Raw genomic sequence first — 20,672 nt, forward strand, 5'->3', positions numbered from 1 at the left:
GCAATGAAGGCTGGCCCCCGTTTCCCCTGATTTGCAGTGCAGTGAAGGCTGGCCTCCGTTTCCTGATTTGCAGTGCAGTGAAGGCTGGCCTCCGTTTCCTGATTTGCAGTGCAGTGAAGGCTGGCCCCCGTTTCCCCTGATTTGCAGTGCAGTGAAGGCTGGCCTCCGTTTCCTGATTTGCAGTGCAGTGAAGGCTGGCCTCCGTTTCCCCTGATTTGCAGTGCAGTGAAGGCTGGCCTCCGTTTCCCCTGATTTGCAGTGCAGTGAAGGCTGGCCTCCGTTTCCTGATTTGCAGTGCAGTGAAGGCTGGCCTCCGTTTCCCCTGATTTGCAGTGCAGTGAAGGCTGGCCTCCGTTTCCCCTGATTTGCAGTGCAGTGAAGGCTGGCCCCCGTTCCCCTGATTTGCAGTGCAGTGAAGGCTGGCCCCCGTTTCCCCTGATTTGCAGTGCAATGAAGGCTGGCCCCCGTTTCCCCTGATTTGCAGTGCAGTGAAGGCTGGCCCCCATTTCCTGATTTGCAGTGCAGTGAAGGCTGGCCTCCGTTTCCCCTGATTTGCAGTGCAGTGAAGGCTGGCCTCCGTTTCCCCTGATTTGCAGTGCAGTGAAGGCTGGTCTCCGTTTCCTGATTTGCAGTGCAGTGAAGGCTGGCCTCCGTTTCCCCTGATTTGCAGTGCAGTGAAGGCTGGCCCCCGTTTCCCCTGATTTGCAGTGCAGTGAAGGCTGGACCCCGTTTCCCCTGATTTGCAGTGCAGTGAAGGCTGGCCCCCGTTTCCCCTGATTTGCAGTGCAGTGAAGGCTGGCCCCCGTTTCCCCTGATTTGCAGTGCAGTGAAGGCTGGCCTCCGTTTCCCCTGATTTGCAGTGCAGTGAAGGCTGGCCCCCGTTTCCCCTGATTTGCAGTGCAGTGAAGGCTGGCCTCCGTTTCCCCTGATTTGCAGTGCAGTGAAGGCTGGCCCCCGTTTCCCCTGATTTGCAGTGCAGTGAAGGCTGGCCCCCGTTTCCCCTGATTTGCAGTGCAATGAAGGCTGGCTGCTGTTTTAGGTTACAAATCAATTGCTGCAGTAAGACCGGCAGGATAACGGGTCCCGTTAGAGACCATTGTTGAAACGTCTTTCAATTCTATTACAGACCCTCTGAGCCAATCAGGTGCGAGTAGAGAGCTCATTATCATGCAGTCCATTCCTAAGAGTCCTGCAACTCTCGCTGCAGCAACAGCTTATTTTAAACAAACCACAGCACATGCCAGTAACACACATCCTCCCACAAGTGTTATTCATGTTAACACCAAGTTTCATTGCAATAGTTTTGCAGATCAGTATACAGACAGCTGACCGCCTCCACTGTATCCCAGCACTGGGGATTTTATATTCCTGTGCAGGGTTCAGTTATCAAGTATGTTGCATCTGTACTGCTGAATAATTGAGGATGGCTATGACAAAGACCATTTTAATCCCTTTACTTTAAATATATTACATACAGTACCATGAGCTTTTCTCAAGACATTTTAACCTGCGTGAATGCTTTTTTTTCCAAACCTAACAAATAGCTGTCATTTTAAATGTATTATAAATCTGACCACAAAACACCAGAGAAATCATATGTTTTAAACATAGCTATTAACAAAACACCAAAAAAACAACATAAAAACATAAAAATATAGTTATAGCATAGTTAAGTCTGTTTAGTCAGTGCTGTGCAAGATACAGTATTTGGTTCCTCTACTGTGACTCTGGAATGTACATATTAGGTGTGCAAACAATGTGCAATGATTAAAAACAACGGACACATGGTGAAAGCGTCTGCACCACTGGAGAAGCATGTACTGCAAGTGTTCAGTCTTTCTTACGAGGAGCTTTATTTACATCATTCCAACTCCAAGTGAATTCCTTGAATACTTGCAGAAGAACGATTCCCACAGACACTGTGACGAAGCCACACAGCATGCCAAGGCAGTCCACAGCACCCACGTCACTCCATTCCCTGAAGAGAATGGCGGTGGCCAATGTGACGAGAGTGGTGAACGTCACGTAGTAAACAGCCCCGAACACAGAGCTGTCGAAGTGCTCCAGTGCTTTGTTAATGTAGGTGAACTGGATGAGGACACTGGATGCCAGGGTGACCAATAGCAGCCCCAAGAGACACAGGGCTCTCTGATTGGAGGGGTCCCCAGTGAACACGTCCTGAGCAGCCAGCCCCAGGCCTTTGCTACTCGGCACGGTGAAGCTGCCCAGCAAGGAACAGATAGTGCTGTACACCATGATGTTAGTGGGGCCGTGCACAGGGGCGACCCACAAGATGAGCAGCAGCAGCAGCAGCAGGATGACACAGAGGTAGCCGAGGAACACTGCAGAAGAGAGCCGAGAGCCACTTATGAGGGAGTTCATATTTACTGCACATTATTAGCATTTAGAAACACTTAATGGGCTGCTCTGTAATGTGGGAACTACCCATGCAACTGTGGCAATGGTATTATTTATATCCCCAGATACATTACAGGTGCCATCTGTTCCATGAAAAACCAACAGCATCTCATATTCCAGCAACACACAGGCTGCTCACAGAAGTGAAATCAAAACCGGATTGCAGATGGGTTCCCAGATCTAGTCTTCAAACTGGGATCTCATTTCATTCTGCCCATGACACAATGGTGCAGTAATCTCATTGTCTGCTGTGAACAAGAATGTGTAAGGTGTGACATCATGAGTTTTATTACTCCAATCGGGTACTACTTTCTCATTCCAGTGAGTTTAGCAACAAAGACCAGTTTGAGCAGTATAAGTTGTATATATGTCCCACATTTATGACTATGGCCATATTTCTATTAAGGATGAGAACAGTCGCAAAACCCCAATTCCTACAGTATGAGGAATGTTATGCAAATTAAGTGGATACCTAATTAACATACCACCCATGCAAATATCAAAAGGGTTGATGTGGTTGGATTTAGTATTTTCCGTCTAAAGTGGTTCCACCTGTTTCAAAGAATCTTAATGGAGATCGGAACCCATGTCAAACAGGCTCTGTCTAAAAAATGTGGGTGCAGTGACTCTGGCTCTGGTGTGGGTGCAGAGGCTCTGGCTCTGGTGTGGGCGCAGTGGCTCTGGCTCTGGTGTGGGCGCAGTGGCTCTGGCTCTGGTGTGGGCGCAGTGGCTCTGGCTCTGGTGTGGGTGCAGTGGCTCTGGCTCTGGTGTGGGCGCAGTGACTCTGGCTCTGGTGTGGGCGCAGTGGCTCTGGCTCTGGTGTGGGCGCAGTGGCTCTGGCTCTGGTGTGGGTGCAGTGGCTCTGGCTCTGGTGTGGGCGCAGTGACTCTGGCTCTGGTGTGGGTGCAGTGGCTCTGGCTCTGGTGTGGGCGCAGTGGCTCTGGCTCTGGTGTGGGCGCAGTGACTCTGGCTCTGGCTCTGGTGTGGGCGCAGTGACTCTGGCTCTGGTGTGGGTGCAGTGACTCTGGCTCTGGTGTGGGCGCAGTGGCTCTGGCTCTGGTGTGGGCGCAGTGGCTCTGGCTCTGGTGTGGGCGCAGTGGCTCTGGCTCTGGTGTGGGTGCAGTGGCTCTGGTGTGGGCGCAGTGGCTCTGGCTCTGGTGTGGGCGCAGTGGCTCTGGCTCTGGATCTGGTGTGGGCGCAGTGGCTCTGGCTCTGGTGTGGGTGCAGTGGCTCTGGCTCTGGTGTGGGCGCAGTGGCTCTGGCTCTGGTGTGGGCGCAGTGGCTCTGGCTCTGGTGTGGGTGCAGTGGCTCTGGCTCTGATGTGGGTGCAGTGACTCTGGCTCTGGCTCTGGTGTGGGTGACTCTGGCTCTGGTGTGGGCGCAGTGGCTCTGGCTCTGGTGTGGGCGCAGTGGCTCTGGCTCTGGTGTGGGCGCAGTGGCTCTGGCTCTGGTGTGGGCGCAGTGGCTCTGGCTCTGGTGTGGGCGCAGTGACTCTGGCTCTGGTGTGGGCGCAGTGGCTCTGGCTCTGGTGTGGGTGCAGTGGCTCTGGCTCTGGTGTGGGTGTAGTGACTCTGGCTCTGGCTCTGGTGTGGGTGCAGTGACTCTGGCTCTGGTGTGGGTGCAGTGACTCTGGCTCTGGCTCTGGTGTGGGTGCAGTGACTCTGGCTCTGGTGTGGGTGCAGTGGCTCTGGCTCTGGTGTGGGTGCAGTGACTCTGGCTCTTGTGTGGGCGCAGTCGCTCTGGCTCTGGTGTGGGCGCAGTGGCTCTGGCTCTGGTGTGGGCGCAGTGACTCTGGCTCTGATGTGGGTGCAGTGGCTCTGGCTCTGGTGTGGGTGCAGTGACTCTGGCTCTGGTGTGGGTGCAGTGACTCTGGCTCTGGTGTGGGTGCAGTGACTCTGGCTCTGGTGTGGGTGCAGTGACTCTGGCTCTGGTGTGGGTGCAGTGACTCTGGCTCTGGTGTGGGCGCAGTCACTCTGGCTCTGGTGTGGGCGCAGTGGCTCTGGTGTGGGCGCAGTGGCTCTGGCTCTGGTGTGGGCGCAGTGGCTCTGGCTCTGGTGTGGGCGCAGTGGCTCTGGCTCTGGTGTGGGTGCAGTGGCACTGGCTCTGGTGTGGGTGCAGTGGCTCTGGCTCTGGTGTGGGTGCAGTGGCACTGGCTCTGGTGTGGGCGCAGTCACTCTGGCTCTGGTGTGGGCGCAGTGGCTCTGGCTCTGGTGTGGGCGCAGTGGCTCTGGCTCTGGTGTGGGTGCAGTGGCACTGGCTCTGGTGTGGGCGCAGTGGCTCTGGCTCTGGTGTGGGCGCAGTGGCTCTGGCTCTGGTGTGGGTGCAGTGGCTCTGGCTCTGGCTCTAGGCACTAGGGGTGTGTGCTGGTCATTTTTATAATAATCCTAATGCTGGTTGCTATTTACACCTAATCCTCCTATGAGAAGGTGCAAGCTCTGACATAACAATCGCACAGCTTGCAGTCTGAATCATTCCACGAGGAAGGCACTGTGCACAACGCCTGTGGAATGACTGCGTGTTTTTGCAGTGGTATTTGAATTGCAATGCACCTGGATCTCCGAGCTTCTCTTCCAGCTCCATCCTTGAGCTCACATTCTCAGACTTGGGAGCGTGGATAATCAGAACAGCAGCACCTGCACAGCTTAACACACAGCCCAGCTTCCCAAGAACATTGAGATTCTCCTGCAGCATGTAGGAAGCCAGGAGAGACCTAAGAGAAAGACCGGGGCTTTATGTATTTCCTTCATGCGAGGTACTGTAAGGTAAGCAACACAGGCGGGGTGTCTTGTTTCAATATTTCAAGAACTCTGACACAATAGTTAACTGAGGCTTTCAAAGCAAACATCTACTGCTGTAGGTCCTCTAGGCCTGATTCTAAACCTCAACGTAGGCAATGCTGTGTGGGTTCTATATACAAAGGCTTGTCCAATTGGGAGGCTTGTGACTTACCCAAACGGGACCCCGAGTGCTCCAAGGGGTGTAACTAAAGCAGCGGGAGCCATGTTGTACGCCAGGAAATTCCCTACCTGGCCCAGAACCACTGTTTAAAAAGAACAGAAGGCTTGTTATAAACACACAGGCTTCCTCCAGCTCACAGACATTAAGAATTTATACCATAAGACTTACAGTAAAGCCTTTGGCCACTAGCCAAACCTAACTGCGGTGACTGAGGATCAACAGGTTCCCAACGGCAAGCCATTCCCACTGTCAACCAAAGCAGCGGATATCACCAGGCTACTGAACCCTGGGAGGTCCCTGTCCGGACTCGACGGGCGTCTGACCAGCACCGTCTGACCAATTAACACCAGTAATAATGAAGAACGTGTCCTTGATAAAAAATAAATACAGAACGTCTATACATCGCCACCTTAACTGAACAGTAAATGGACCAGTACTCACTTGCTAGTGTTCCACTCCACCACACACATTCAGTTAGGTATGAAACTCCTATGAAGAGGCAATGACAGAGTTCAGTGAATTACTAGACATTCCCAAACTTCTGGAGCGCACGCTGGATCCTGTGAAAAGAGGCTGAATTCATCCAGTTTTTAAATTGCTGATATGTTAATTACAGTTGGGTCATAACATGTCATCCTGTACCAAAACTATCAGATGTTCCAGCTTGACTAACCTTCCTCACACTGCAATACCAATATTTCTACCAGGAATGTAACTTAAAGATGAAGTGCCTCATAAATGAATTCTGTTTTAAATAAAAAATCATATCTGTGTATTCCTGCATAAATGTCTCAACAGAGAAGGTTCAAATGTGCAACAATGTAACCATTATGCTGGTGTGTGCTGTACGTCTTCATTACTCTTGTAGGGTAATCCCTACACTGTGAATAACGTTTTCTCAAGGGAAATGCTTTGAACACGATGTCATGTCAACAGCAGTCCTGTATATTTAAAAGACTGGAGTTTTGTAAGAGAGTTCATATTGAAGTAAAACAAAGACATTGCTTTTCCTGCTTAGGTTAGTTTGTTCTGGAGGTGTTTTATCTTGGTGATGTGAAGAGGTTTAATCAATCCATTTGCTTGGCAAAGTCTTATTGCAATCTGCCTCTATTCCTCCCTGGCTATCAAACACCAGAATCAATTGAAACTGCAGCCTTTTTCCTTCCCAGAAACCACCAGAGCAACATCCTTTTCATACATGCAAAGGACCTTTGGTTTTCTTTCGTCCTGTAGTGTTGATGGAGCTTTACTATTTAATGCAGATATTAATGATGCTGAGTGAAGACCAATCCCTATAAGAAATGTATTTACGTTTGGAGGAGATAGTATTAAATAAAGTGGCTCCCTGTGTGGAATGAAAAGGAGGAAGGTGAGGCACTGATTGGTTGTCCGATTGGCCACGTAATCAATTGTGTAATGAACCCACCTGCGAGTGGCTGCAGAAACCAAGGCTGTGTCCCAAACCGTTCCCTTGCACCCTACACCCTTCGACAAGTGTACACTTCGCGTGACGTTTTACTGACGTCACAGAGTGTGCACTTGGGTGAGCGAGGGAGTAGGGTGGAGCTAAAAGCGTTAAATGGGACGCACTTCAGCATCATCATTCAGCGCCTTTACCTTTGACTGAGCAAGAAGCTACGCAGTCTTTTGTTGTAAGATTGTAGTTTGAAGAATGGCTATAGCATTTGCAGTATTCCTGTTCCAAAGAACAGCGGCAAGGATTTCAGCACGTAGGAGATGTCTTCACCGCGCTATTGCACTACTGAGCGAACAAGACGTATTTAGAACATTTTACATGTATATGGTTATTTTTAAACTGAGAATTTGAAATAAAATGCAAAAACATATAATGGAAATGATAAAGGTGTGCAGGCTACATAAGTTTCAAATGTCACTCCCAGCCCAGCTTCGCGGCGTTTCTTTCCGCCGTGAAGAGGACATCGTTTGCTGCACGCAGCTGGATCAGTTTTAGGGTCTTCCTCAGTCCATGTATTTCGTAATAACAACAACAACAATAATAATAATAATAATAATAATAATAATCATAATAATAATAATAATAATAATAATAATAATCATTTCGCTTATATCCTCTCCTAGTTTTGTAGCTACCTATCTAGTTCATTAATTAATTGATAGATAATTAATTCCCTAAATCGATATGTACTGAATATTTTTCGCTGTACTTTCTAATCATATATTTTAATCGTGATCATAGATTTAAAAAGATTAATTTTATTATCTAAGCGACTCAATACAACATACGTGTCACAAATAATTATCTTGTTAAATAACTCAGCACCTACAATTTCCTAGCTAATCAGCATGCAGCTCAAGCTTGTGTGACTGCCTGTCTTGCCCGATGAACCAGTTGTACAGTTCGGTCATGCACTATAATTCCTGAAATGAAAACGATCCCGCATTAGTATTAATAATACTATTATGTTTGGGTAGCTGGACAATTAGAATTTCAAGTAGCACTATACTACTGTTTTTTTCTGTCTCGTGAATTGACACAGTTTTTAATCTTCGGTGACGATCAATAATAATGCTGCACTACATGGCAAAATAAACTTACAGTGAATCAGCCGTTTTAATTTACAGTACCTCGCTTTTGTGCTTGTAATATCCCCTTTTTCTGTAAGACAAACGTTGATCCATTCACAAAGCTGGACAGCACAGCAATGCATAAACCAGCTGACAACGAATTGCCCGTGCTTTCCTTCGGGTCTAAAGTCATCCTACAAGCTTTGTTATTTATTACGATTAACAGTATACAGGTAATTCACGCTATTTGGCTATTCCGCCCACTATACACCCCTGAAATAAAAGTTGTATTTTCTAGAGTTTCATTCTTGCAATGAACACGTGAACTAACGCGTCACAATAAGAATAATGCTTCTGTGTATATAACGACACAAGCAGGAAGACTAGGCTTGCCCTGCTTTATAAAAAGTGTACTCTTTTCCATCGAGCGCCCTCTGCTGTTAGTCAATAGAACAAGCAAACTGAAAAAACGTATGATTTCATTCTCTTTTTTCTCAGCATATCAGAACATAGCAAAACACAACCTAAGATCTGATTTCTTTTCTCCCTTAATGTTAAAACGAACGATATTATTTTGTTGACTGCAGTAATTAAGGCAGCATTATGTGAAGAAACTGCGTTGATCTGTTTTAGGTGAAGGCTAAGGCACACTGAACTAATTATAGGCATACTGTAAGAGCACCAGCCTTGACCTTGTATTTGACTCGCACGCACGCACACACACATTGGTTTGTCTTTCTTATACATTATATTATTCTGTTTTGTAAATACGGTAGGAAACTTGACCCGAAGTAGCTGATCGCTTCACGTTTGAGGTTAACAGAATTAGAGTAAAAGAGAAAATTTAAATAACAGATACGTGAAAATGCTCCAGTTAAAAATACTCAAAGTAGCTTGTTCTGAAATGAGGACGATGGCACTTCATGGGGTACCCCAGCACCCTTGTCTAGCTGGAGTACCCAATATACCCCCTGGGGTCACTGTTATGACACTATGTAAAGCGTTTTCAACAGCAGTGTCATAGTTCATGTTTTGAAATGAACACATCAACATATTATCCAAACTAAGCTGTTTAGATAAGGTTCGGGGAAACTTTACTGAACAAAAATGGCAAGTTTATTGTACATGTTTATGTGTTGACATCACAATCTCTTTTGAATGGATATATATATATATATATATATATATATATATATATATATATATATATATATATATATATATATAAGCAATACGTTTAAGTCTATTTAGTGAATAGAACCAGTAGAACATCTACTGGCAGCAGCCCAAAAAGACAGCTGCCAGTTAGCACCAGGATGACGAAAGAGAAATACTTCTATTGACTTGACTTAAGACTAGAGAAAGTGAAATGGGTGGCTATGATAGGAATGTGTTGTGCATCTCCCGGCAGCAGCGGAATCAGCTGCCTTAATCATGCCAGTAACATCTGCTATATGTTGGGTTCCTGAAATAAACACATACATTATCATCCCTGGCCCTTACATTCAGTGACGGCTAATTTAAATGGGCATCGGATGCACAGGTCTCTCGCACAGTTTGCGTTTGGAACAGAAGAGGCAGCACTTAAAAGCAGAAAGCGAGTTTTTGCATGAATTACTGCAAAGCTTAATTTTCTCATGACTGTGTGCGATCGCGCTTCAAAACATCTAAACGGAGTGATTGGGTCGGAATTTGACAAAGATTTCAAAAGTACGGGTACATTGCGTCATTGAATCAGCAGATCTTATGGAAGTCAGAGCAGTAAGGTTTTGGTGTAATTTACATGCAACATATACACTACCAGAAATAGAAATTTGAAACAAACACACAATAACATAGCTTAAGGACCTAGGTGTACCATGTAAATACTGCTGATCACTTCTCAGTCAACCAACCTTGAGGGATGCCGCCCCTTTGGACGACGAGTATGTCGTCATCGGCAACAAATGCTAAGTCGTTTGGCGAACAGGGATGTCAATCATGGTCCAAAATGGATGGCATTAGAGTGCAGCAGAGCTGGTAACTGGTGAGACAGGAAAAGAATAAACCGATTTTATCAGGTGAGCATAACAGTGTTTTATAGTAAGCAGAGCGATTACAACGTTGCTAATGTCGGGTGTGCAGAGATTGCGTTTTCTGTTTGTGTCAGGGTTGTGTACAGACAGTTAGTAGGTGCTGCAGTTCGCATCAAACAAGCAGCAGTCTGTGCTGAATGCAGAATTAATATGGTGCTGGTCAATTCTGTCATAAAAAGAAACTGGTAAATAATGCGGATAAGATTCCATGTTTGTATTCCGTCTACATGGTGAGGTGCTAACGCCTTAGTTCTTGTGCGTGGACGGTTTATGCGACATATAATATTTGACCCTGGTGGGACATTGCATTGTTGGTTGCTAACAGTAACGTATCCACCGACATCATATGGACAAATTGAGCTAATAATATAATGTAGGCAAATGTTTTAACGAGCGTATTCTAAGAGAGGATTTGTAACAAACATATTTGAGCATATATTTAGTGGTTTTATTTGACTTGATCTAGGGGATACTAGGTGTATCTTACGTCATCTCATGGGTGTGTTGCTTTGGTCAGAAAAGGTCAAATATTTTTGCTGTAATGTAAGACAATCCGTATTGTTAGTTCAGGATTTGCGTACGACACATCCCATTGCATATAGCAGTACCAGTACTACCTTCGTTTTAACAGCGAGATGTGTAGTACTGCTGTATTGTATTGTATTGTATTGTATTGTATTGTATTGTTCTGCTGTAAAATGTGCTTCGTTAATCCAGTGCTTTCAAAAGGCCCCCGAGGATTTTTTTTTTTCAGAACAGATTGAAGTCCATGCTGCTGAACCACAAGCAATGATACACCCGAAACAATATTTTTGTTTAAACGTTTAACGCAAAATGTTCTACTGTAACATAGGGTTACTATTGTCTAGATTCGAAAGCATGGATGATGAGAATCGTACATACAATCCAGTTATTACCAGAAGCGTACAGCATGTTAATGTCTTTTTCATTTCCTCTGGCCGGGACTGGCCGCTCCTGCAGCCCGGAGAGAGATCAGGGAGCCATGCCTTCTCCGCCCCTCTCCCTGAATCCCCAGGCCAGGTTTGATTCCAAGTGGTTGAAGACGGATTTACAGGTAAGAAGATGTAAACTGGGTGGGTCACCATGTCTACAGGTCTCAATCATCAATGTCTTGTGGAGGCGTTTGCTTACTAGGCATGGATTGCACGGTGCTTTGAACTTGGCTACTGAGTACATTCCGGGAAGCTAGTTTCAGTGCACTAGTGCCACTCCACTGACACCCTGGCCAAAGGGAAGCACTTGCGTTGCTGGGAGAGCGCTTGCTGTGCCAGGCGGCCTTGGTTGGTTCTGTACGATACTCGAGCTGTGAATGCTATTCATAGAGTTTGATGCCAGGCCTCCATTTCCTGGACCGTCAGAAGTTCACAGCCCAAGTCAGCAGCTCCATGTATGCAGATGGACCTTTGCTTTGCAAAACATTTCCCCCAGTATTGCTCAAGGATATGCTGTACACTGGTACGCATTAATCTGAAGGGTACATTGTGTAATGTTTGGTTGACAGTTCAATTTGGATGTGCTTGGTGTGTGTCTCTCTGTCTGCTTATTATGACATTTGAAATCATTGAAAGCAGGAAACCATATAGCCCTTTGGCTGCAGCAGTTTTCTGATTCTTTAAATGTTTCATGCATTGAAGGTAGTTCAGGACAGCTTATGCAATGTGTGCATGTGTGTTTTTGTGGGTAGGTTTCATGTACTTTCAAGTAGAAATAAACAATAGCCAGGTGCTGTGTTTACTGGATTGGGGGTCTCATTCAAAACCTGTGCTAGTCTTTCTACAATTGTTTCCACATTTTGTATACAGATATAACCGATTAACATGTCCTATTGCATTTGGTTCTAATCCTCAGTTCTCTTGGTTCTAATCCTCAATTCTCTTCATACATATTTGGTTCTAATCCTCAGTTCTCTTCACTACATAGAGCAGGGGTGTGTGGAGATTCCTCTTGGTTCTACAGGTTGTGTGTATTCTATGACACAACTTTCAGCATGTTCACAGTACCATACTCTAGATTCATATTGTAAGGGCATTTTAACTGCAGTGTGTTAGAAGTGTGTGTGCTTTGAACCATTTATATAGAGAAGATGACACAGGCACTTCATATACACAACTAAGAGGGAGAGCAAACTCATTTTAGCATCCTGATAAATTCACTGGAATTCAGTGCATTTAGCAGCTTGCTAGTGCTTTAATAACACGGTTTTATAAAGTTGAATAAAATCCACATTGAACACAAAACCATGTATTACAAACCCTACATAAACTAGCTCATGTTTATGAGTAAATGAAATGATTGGGCTCTGTTGCCCCAGAGTAGAGGGTTGCATCTGATTGAATTAAAGATAGCATTATTTAAGTAACCTTAACAATCACTCAGTACATTAAGCAATTAAAAACATTTGTTTTTTAATACTTCCTCTGCACTGGCAGCTCTGTTTGCTCTGCCTCTTGCTGGATAGTGATATATGTTCCCTTGTTTCCAGCGTGCGTTCTCTCCAGGTGGCTTGTGTGAGCTGTGGAATGAGATGGTCAAAGATGGAGAAATTACCTGCAGTGGGGAAGAGTCGGCACAAGGAGGTGAACTTCGTTTTAATGTTCATGAAAATATTTCTGCGAATCCTAGTGATTTGGCCCATTTCACATTGACGACTGAGATTTCCAAAATATGCTGGCCACTTCATTAACCATGCAAAACACCAGCGAGTGCACAAACAGTAATAGATTATTAAGACTTTCATTAAGAAAGCTGGGGTGTTATTCATTTAAAGAAAGGCCATTGCCAAAACCCATCTGTTCCACTTGTAGGTCCGCTTCTCTTTTTTGTTCTATATAAAGAGGTTTAGTTTCTCACATTCTGCACATCTAAGTCATTGCTTTTAAAAGGTTTTAAAAGTATGAAACAAGTATCTTCAGTTCAGCACACAGTGCACATGAGTACACGTTTAACGCCTTCCTAAAATAACTGCTCAGGGATATAGATAGCAGCAGAGAGACTCCGCTGTGGGGACCTGATTAAATCATTATGCATTATTGCCTTTTGCATGAGTAGATGCACTGGCTGTGCAGCTGAATAGAGGCTGTTCGTGTCCTAGTTCATGAGAGAAGGCTGTGACAGTCAGGCTTGCAGTGTGCACATCTAACCTCGACAGCCCCCCGCACACCTCAACAGCTGCTACTGTAGCAACATCATCGCGGCTCCCTGTTTCATGTGTTCAACATTCTTTGGTTCATTCCTAACCCCCTTTACACATTTTCACATTACATTTGAACATAATCTTAAACCGCTTGGCAAATTCACAAAAGGTATAAAACACATGAAAACAAAAGGAAGTTACACCTTAACAAAGTTTTTGACCTTTGACCTTGGGGTGAAATCTCAAAAAGAAAAAGGGCAGGTGAGGTTTTTATTTTTTCAAAGCAAACCAAAAATATGACCTTCCTGAAATTTTGCACAGACGAGGCCAAGACCTTGACCTTTTCTTTGTAATTTTTTGAGATTTAAATTCTTTGGGTTTTCACCCCAAGGTCAAAGGTCAAAAATTGTTAAGGTGTAACTTCATTTTGTTTTCTTTCAAATGTATTTTTGAATTTGCTATCCGATTTCCAATAAAATGACACCTCCCACAAGTCTGTCGCACAAACCGTTTTTGAGTAAAGGCTGGTTAACGTTAAGGGGGGGGTACCCATCGGCCACATTTTGACCTCTCTATAATTTTTGACCCTTGACCTGATCAGTCTAAAAATGTAAATTTGAGCTAGTCTGCCTGAAACAACCCCAAGAACCCAGGTTGGTGTAAATCAGAGCTTGAAGGGTGTAATTGTTGGGTGATTTGTCACGGAATGACCCGTACCAAGTTCTGCTCCTCTAGTTTTGAAGCATTGTATTATAAATGTGCCCCGTCATTCATATAACTGATGGGAAAGTTTAGTTTTTATTCTCCACTTACACTCCTGTCTTGGCTAAGAAAGGAGTTATTTTGTGGGATCAGTGACTATACTGTAACCCCGGCCAAGTCCTGTTTTCATTTTGCCTCTAGACGCTTACCCTTGTGAGTATTTGTCATTCCACATCATACCAGTGAACCCTCCTCCCCAGAATACACTGTCATTTAAACGGGCTTTGCTTGCCTTTCCAGAGGACAGTGGCGACTGTCTCGGCAGCCAGAAGAAGGACGAGTCAAATGACAAAGAGAAGAAGGAGGAAGAGGAGGCAGCAGCATCTGTCCATCACTCCATTATAGAGACATGGGACTGGGGCAGACAGCCAGGTATGGGAGGGTGCAGTAGCAGGAGAGCGGACTCTCTACCAGCAGGATTCTAGCTGCATTGCTCAGGAAAAAAAAAAACATTTACTAAACATTATTTAAAATGACACACTGGAACAGTAGGACTGGGGGTAGTGCACATTCCTGAAGTCTCTTCCTCATTGTAGGGATCTGACTTGTAATGCTTTATGCCAAGGGATTTGACCAGGCTGAATGGTTATTTATTACTCTATGCTCTCGAACATCAAATTCACGAAGAGCTTGTTTTGCCCAGTGCCCTTGTTACGTTCATGTGACTTTTGAAGGTATCTCGGTGCATCAGTGACTTGCAGAGCATGGTCACATTTTTAGCATTTAGCTTCTTTAATAGACACCCAGACATATAATCTCCCCTTTTTCTTATGCCCTGTACGCTTTACTTAAATCGCCATGGTTATCTCTCATTTAGGCTGATCCACAAATGTACACACCAGTTACACAAGTATGCTGTAATGTAGAGTAGTCTCAATATTGGCTTTATCGGGCAGCAGTGTGGAGTAGTGGTTAGGGCTCTGGACTCTTGACCAGAGGGTCGTGGGTTCAATCCCCGGTGGGGACACTGCTGCTGTACCCTTGAGCAAGGTACTTTACCTAGATTGCTCCAGTAAAAAAAACAACTGTATAAATGGGTAATTGTATGTAAAAATAATGTGATATCTTGTAACAATTGTAAGTCGCCCTGGATAAGGGCGTCAGCTAAGAAATAAATAATAATAATAATAATAAAAGTTTATAATGGCACAAGTGGAAAGTGTATAAAGGTTTTTTTTTTATACAGATTGCCTGGACTGAAGCTTTAGCTTGGTTTCACTCTGAAATACGTGTCTTTCAAGACAGTGGATCGCATTGGTGTAGCAGTGTTCCTCAGACAGTGATGTGAAGCGCTGGAGGAGAAGTTTATCTTGTGATTTTTCTTGATAAAGCACACAATTGTTGTTACTCTGGATCTGACTGGGTATTAAACTCAGCCAGTTATCACTGGTCTCCCTGATCAGTCTGATTGTTTTGGTCAGAGAAAAGGTGTTGGCAAAGTATCTGTAAAAGGTGTGTGTGTGTGTGTGTGTGTGTGTGTGTGTGTGGTATTAAGACAATTCACAATAAAGCACAGGTTCCTGTACTCTGGGTGTCCTGTAGTTTTTATATTGCTAGGTTTGTTTGGTTACCCCTGGATTCTGCTGCTTTTCCATTTTAACATTTAGCCAGATCCCTGGGATAAGAGCAGGAATTTTAGTCAGATCCCTGGGATAAGAGCAGGAATTTTCAGTGACTGGCTGGCATCTGGAACCTGCCTCTGTAACTCTGTCCTCGAATGGAAAATAAGTGAAATTCTCAGGGCAGGTTGGTAATGGCCATCCTGAACTGGAGCCAAGGTGTTACCTCTGGGAAGGTATTCTCTGCCGTTAAGCAAAGTTCCAGGAAGAGAAATCCACACGGCTTGGCTCCAACTACATTTTGTCACCCAGTATTTATTTTGCAACCATTTGTAGCACGCTGTGTGACCCTCCACGTCCAGCATGGGGTAGAAATAGCTTCCTAGGTTAAAGAAACACATGATGCCTGCCAAAAAAAACAAAATCATGTCAACAGAGAGATTTAAAGGGAGCACATCTGTTCTTGTAACAAGACGTAGCTGCTGTACTTGTGTAGAGAGTATCGTGGCTGTTTTTAAGATATGTTTTGTGTTTTGTACATTGTTGCTTTTGGAGAATACACTCTTAAGTATTGACAATGTCGACCCAGGGGACTTTTTCGACCTGAAAAAAGAAATAAGGACCAGGGGTCACAAATGGAGATTAGATAAAGGGGCATTCAGAACAGAAAATAGGAGGCACTTTTTTACACAGAGAATTGTGAGGGTCTGGAACCAACTCCCCAGTTATGTTGTTGAAGCTGAAACCCTGGGATCCTTCAAGAAGCTGCTTGATGAGATTCTGGGATCAATAAGCTACTAACAACCAAACGAGCAAGATGGGCTGAATGGCCTCCTCTCATTTGTAAACTTTCTTATGTTCATGCAAGCAGCTGACTAGTAAGGTGAGGAAGGAAAGCTTATTTGTTTAATTTTCACAGAACACCCAGAGTCAACAGCCCTTTTGCCCATGAATGTAATATCTTTAGTGCTGTCCAGAAAGAACATGGAACTGATGGCATTTCCATGTTATTTGAAGGCTGGCGTCTACAGCCTTGCATTGTGAAATAACTGCTGTTACCAGGGCACATGTTTAAGAGTAACTGTTCATCCATATGCCAGGGCGCTTGGTCTAAGTTAATCGGATGATTCTGGCTTTTCTGTTGTCCCCTCCATTTAGACCTACTGGTGTGCTGTTAGTAGATTGCTCAATTAGCTTGAAACCTATACCTAGGAACATGTTGGGTCCAGACAGTCCATTAAAAGACTATTTTTATACTTTGGAATGCAGTACCACAAGCAGCTCAGTTTTACAGTGTAGTGCATGGTTATGGATAGCTTGTACAAAATGTGCCGTATCATAGGAACAGTGCTCTTAGAAACACATTACTCACATCTTACTAGATGGGACCGATTTTCCTTTTTCAAAATCTGTCCTCTTTTGCTGAGTGATACAGTAGGTAACCATCAAAAAATGGTGTAGTCCTGTACTTCAGATGCAATGTGTAATTATCTGCCTAATTGTGGAGTGTCACTACTTGTCACTAAATTGATTCAGTTTGACTTTGACTTCTCTTTATTCGATGTGGTTGTTTCTGTGCTCGCTCGTAAAACATGTTTCTTTAACATTCATCTCGGTGAAAGACTGTGTGTTTAAATGTGATCTGTTCGAGTTGTGTTTTGACACGGGGGCATATCTGAACATGCCACGCATTGTCCAGCCGTTTGTAGAGTGCTGGTTCCTGGTACTAGCACAGAATAGCCCTGGTGAAGATCCAGGAACACAGTGCTTTGCCTGTAGGAGTGCTTCATTGATCTCAGGCTCTTGAGTGGTTTGTTTCCAGCAGGAGGAGTGTCTGGGATGAGATTAGAAGCTGCCAGTGAAGTAGTTCTCTTGTACAGCACACACCGCAGTGTCACATGGTACACAACGCTGACATCACCACGGTTTACGAGACCTCATCAACAAGGGGGAGGGACACATTGAGCAGCTTCATTGACTGCATTCAAGGAAGAAACAGAACAATAACTTGGCTATTTCCACAAAGTTTCCTTTTGCTCCCTTACGTGGTAGGAAAGATGCAAAAGATGCAAGCCAGGGCTGAACGCATGTTCTGTGTGGTTTTTTTTTTTTTCTGGATTGCTTGCTGCCTCCATGTGTCATAAATTAAAATCAGACACCTTGGAGGAGAACTTGCAGTGAGGCATGGTATGGGTTTAATATGCTGTAGTAGCCTACATTGTATTGTATGTTTAAAAGGCTAATCTTCTGAATCACCCTAAAGCTTCCTATACGTTTCCACTGCCCTAACTACAGAGCACACATTGTTCTCTTCTTATAGTTTGGGGACCTTTGTCTCAGTGCTTTCTTTTTTTTATCCCTGCTAGATATAGCTCTGTCCATTTAAAATGATCTGTGATTCACTGTAGCACCCCTTTATTTTCAGGTGATCGTTTAGTCCCTGTGCACTGTGTGTTTGGGGGTTTTTTCTGTGTTGCAGAAACAGCTGTTGAACTCTTACTACTTTTTCCCCTTGTAGATGTGAGTGAGCTGAAAGACTGCTTGCTTGTACTGGTGGATGAGCAGCAGAAATTGGCTGGCCGCACTGCCAAAACCACCCTGTCAGCGGTGCGGCTGAGGCAGAGGCTGGTTATCCTGGAGCGCTATCTGATGGCACTGAGCCGCAGCGCTCGCCACGACAAGTTTAAAGCCAAATGGAAGAGTTCCGCCAGCGTGCCTTTACCTGCCGCCGACAAGAAAAGGTATTGGGCAGTAAACAAGGAGGGAATTAGAACGAACAGGGGCCGGTTTCACAAAGCACTTCCAGCTGTAAACGAGGAGGGAATTAGAATGAACAGGGGCCGGTTTCACAAAGCACTTCCAGCTGTAAACGAGGAGGGAATTAGAACGAACAGAGGCCGGTTTCACAAAGCACTTCCAGCTGTAAACGAGGAGGGAATTAGAACGAACAGAGGCCGGTTTCACAAAGCACTTCAGGTTGTAAATGAGGAGGGAATTAGAACGAACAGGGGTCGGTTTCACAAAGCACTTCCAGCTGTAAACGAGGAGGGAATTAGAACGAACAGGGGCCGGTTACACAAAGCACTTCCAGCTGTAAACGAGGAGGGAATTAGAACGAACAGAGGCCGGTTTCACAAAGCACTTCCAGCTGTAAACGAGGAGGGAATTAGAACGAACAGAGGCCGGTTTCACAAAGCACTTCCAGCTGTAAACGAGGAGGGAATTAGAACGAACAGGGGCTGGTTTCACAAAGCACTTCCAGCTGTAAACGAGGAGGGAATTAGAACGAACAGAGGCCGGTTACACAAAGCACTTCCAGCTGTAAACGAGGAGGGAATTAGAACGAACAGGGGCTGGTTTCACAAAGCACTTCAGGTTGTAAACGAAGAGGGAATTAGAACGAACAGGGGCCGGTTTCACAAAGCACTTCCAGCTGTAAACGAGGAGGGAATTAGAACGAACAGGGGCCGGTTTCACAAAGCACTTCCAGCTGTAAACGAGGAGGGAATTAGAATGAACAGGGGCCGGTTTCACAAAGCACTTCCAGCTGTAAACGAGGAGGGAATTAGAACGAACAGAGGTCGGTTTCACAAAGCACTTCCAGCTGTAAACGAGGAGGGAATTAGAACGAACAGAGGCCGGTTTCACAAAGCACTTCAGGTTGTAAATGAGGAGGGAATTAGAACGAACAGGGGCCGGTTTCACAAAGCACTTCCAGCTGTAAACAAGGAGGGAATTAGAACGAACAGGGGCCGGTTTCACAAAGCACTTCAGGTTGTAAACGAAGAGGGAATTAGAACGAACAGGGGCCGGTTTCACAAAGCACTTCCAGCTGTAAACGAGGAGGGAATTAGAACGAACAGGGGCCGGTTTCACAAAGCACTTCCAGCTGTAAACAAGGAGGGAATTAGAACGAACAGGGGCCGGTTTCACAAAGCACTTCCAGCTGTAAGCGAGGAGGGAATTAGAACGAACAGGGGCCGGTTTCACAAAGCACTTCCAGCTGTAAACGAGGAGGGAATTAGAACGAACAGGGGCCGGTTTCACAAAGCACTTCCAGCTGTAAACGAGGAGGGAATTAGAACGAACAGAGGCCGGTTTCACAAAGCACTTCCAGCTGTAAACGAGGAGGGAATTAGAACGAACAGGGGCCGGTTTCACAAAGCACTTCCAGCACTTAGCAGGCCAGCACACACATGTGGCTATGTAGTTTCACAATGGTGTGGCATGGAGTAAGTCAGATCAGCTAGCCTAAGTGATCTGAACTGTGATCTTTTCTTTCAATCAGGGTTCATCTGTAGACAGGGTTTAGCAGGCTGCTACCTAGAAGTGGTTTGTAAAAACTGACCACTAGCTAATATGTAGAACTCCTACCAGCTTGGCTGATGGAGACACTCCTAACGGTGTATAAATCATGAGATCCCGTGTGCCAGGTTTCAGTAGTGGAACCTTTAATATTTATGTGTTTTTACCTAGAATGTGTTGCACAATTTATTTGTTAGCAGTGCAGTTCCATATAATATATGGATTTGTGAGAGGCAAGCAATACTATAAGCGAGTTTCAGACCACATTTCCCAAACTCTGTTACATATGTAATATGAAGCCATTGGCTGCCTGCAGCTGTATTATCGTTGCAAAGGCATATAGTTACGAATGCCAGTTTTGAGTGTAATTCTCTGTGCAAAAGGACTTTAGTCACAGCCACATACCGGTAATCCATTGAAGTTAGATGCACGCCATGGGGGGTAGGGAATTCAGTTTGATGATTGGTTTGGAGCACATCAGCTACCTTGCTACACCTTTACATCGAGGGAGATGGGAGGATGAGTATATGAATGCTGACGGGGCTTCTCTTGCCTGATTGCAGTGCCCGCCCGGTTGGAAAGGGTGTAGAGGGGCTGGCCAGAGTGGGGTCCAGAGCAGCACTTTCCTTTGCATTCGCATTCCTTCGGAGAGCATGGAGGTCAGGTAAGCTGCTTTCACTCAGATTCCACTCACCACTGACCTCGTTGTATACAGAGTTTTGAGAGGAACTGAGAGGCTTTTGATGTCATGATAACTGCACTCACTTATTTCTGTTTAAGTCTGTTAATGTGTTTGATGTAATTTAATACATAGTTAATGATATAGCAATCAGCTATTCCTTTCTATTTAACCCATTTATTTTCCTTTATTCTGTATTGTACATTATCTAATTT

General features: G+C 45.0%; 2 protein-coding genes across 6 annotated transcripts in view; one reads left to right on the top strand and one right to left on the bottom strand.

Annotated features, from left to right (window-relative positions):
- Positions 1–1,438: 1,438 nt before the first annotated feature.
- LOC117405887 (magnesium transporter NIPA1) lies at positions 1,439–8,301 on the bottom strand. Of its 2 annotated transcripts, XM_059030361.1 has the most exons (6): positions 7,984–8,074; positions 5,818–5,865; positions 5,545–5,745; positions 5,368–5,458; positions 4,968–5,128; positions 1,439–2,342 (listed from the first exon to the last, which is right to left on the bottom strand). In XM_059030361.1, the coding sequence occupies exons 3-6, from the start codon at positions 5,615–5,617 to the stop codon at positions 1,831–1,833; spliced, it is 837 nt and encodes a 278-aa protein (XP_058886344.1). In that variant the 5' UTR covers positions 5,618–5,745; positions 5,818–5,865; positions 7,984–8,074; the 3' UTR covers positions 1,439–1,830. The 2 variants fall into 2 exon arrangements, with proteins under 2 accessions (XP_058886344.1, XP_034779356.2); XM_034923465.2 differs by lacking the exon at positions 5,545–5,745 and having other exon boundaries at positions 7,984–8,301.
- Positions 8,302–9,818: 1,517 nt separating this feature from the next.
- LOC117972965 (E3 ubiquitin-protein ligase HERC2-like) overlaps positions 9,819–20,672 on the top strand; it is a 71,855-nt gene continuing 61,001 nt past the window's right edge. For all 4 annotated transcript variants that reach the window (XM_059030362.1, XM_059030363.1, XM_059030365.1 and 1 more), the window contains exons 1-6: positions 9,819–9,983; positions 10,980–11,073; positions 12,502–12,595; positions 14,155–14,286; positions 17,992–18,214; positions 20,342–20,442. In XM_059030362.1, the coding sequence (XP_058886345.1) occupies positions 11,002–11,073; positions 12,502–12,595; positions 14,155–14,286; positions 17,992–18,214; positions 20,342–20,442 (622 nt within the window). In that variant the 5' untranslated portion in view covers positions 9,819–9,983; positions 10,980–11,001. The remainder of the gene's footprint in view (positions 9,984–10,979; positions 11,074–12,501; positions 12,596–14,154; positions 14,287–17,991; positions 18,215–20,341; positions 20,443–20,672) is intronic.

This window comes from Acipenser ruthenus, chromosome 9 (genome assembly GCF_902713425.1).
Source record: "Acipenser ruthenus chromosome 9, fAciRut3.2 maternal haplotype, whole genome shotgun sequence".
Taxonomy (NCBI): domain Eukaryota; kingdom Metazoa; phylum Chordata; class Actinopteri; order Acipenseriformes; family Acipenseridae; genus Acipenser; species Acipenser ruthenus.

Bases quoted from the DNA above. Each gene is read 5' to 3' on its own strand.
- LOC117405887 (XM_034923465.2), bottom strand. From the start codon at position 8,116: ATGACTTTAGACCCGAAGGAAAGCACGGGCAATTCGTTGTCAGCTGGT. The intron at 5,866-7,983 runs GTACTGTAAATT...GCCTCTTCATAG, and splicing joins ATTACAAGCACAAAAGCGAG to GAGTTTCATACCTAACTGAA. The intron at 5,129-5,367 runs GTAAGTCACAAG...TCTTTCTCTTAG, and splicing joins GCACTCGGGGTCCCGTTTGG to GTCTCTCCTGGCTTCCTACA.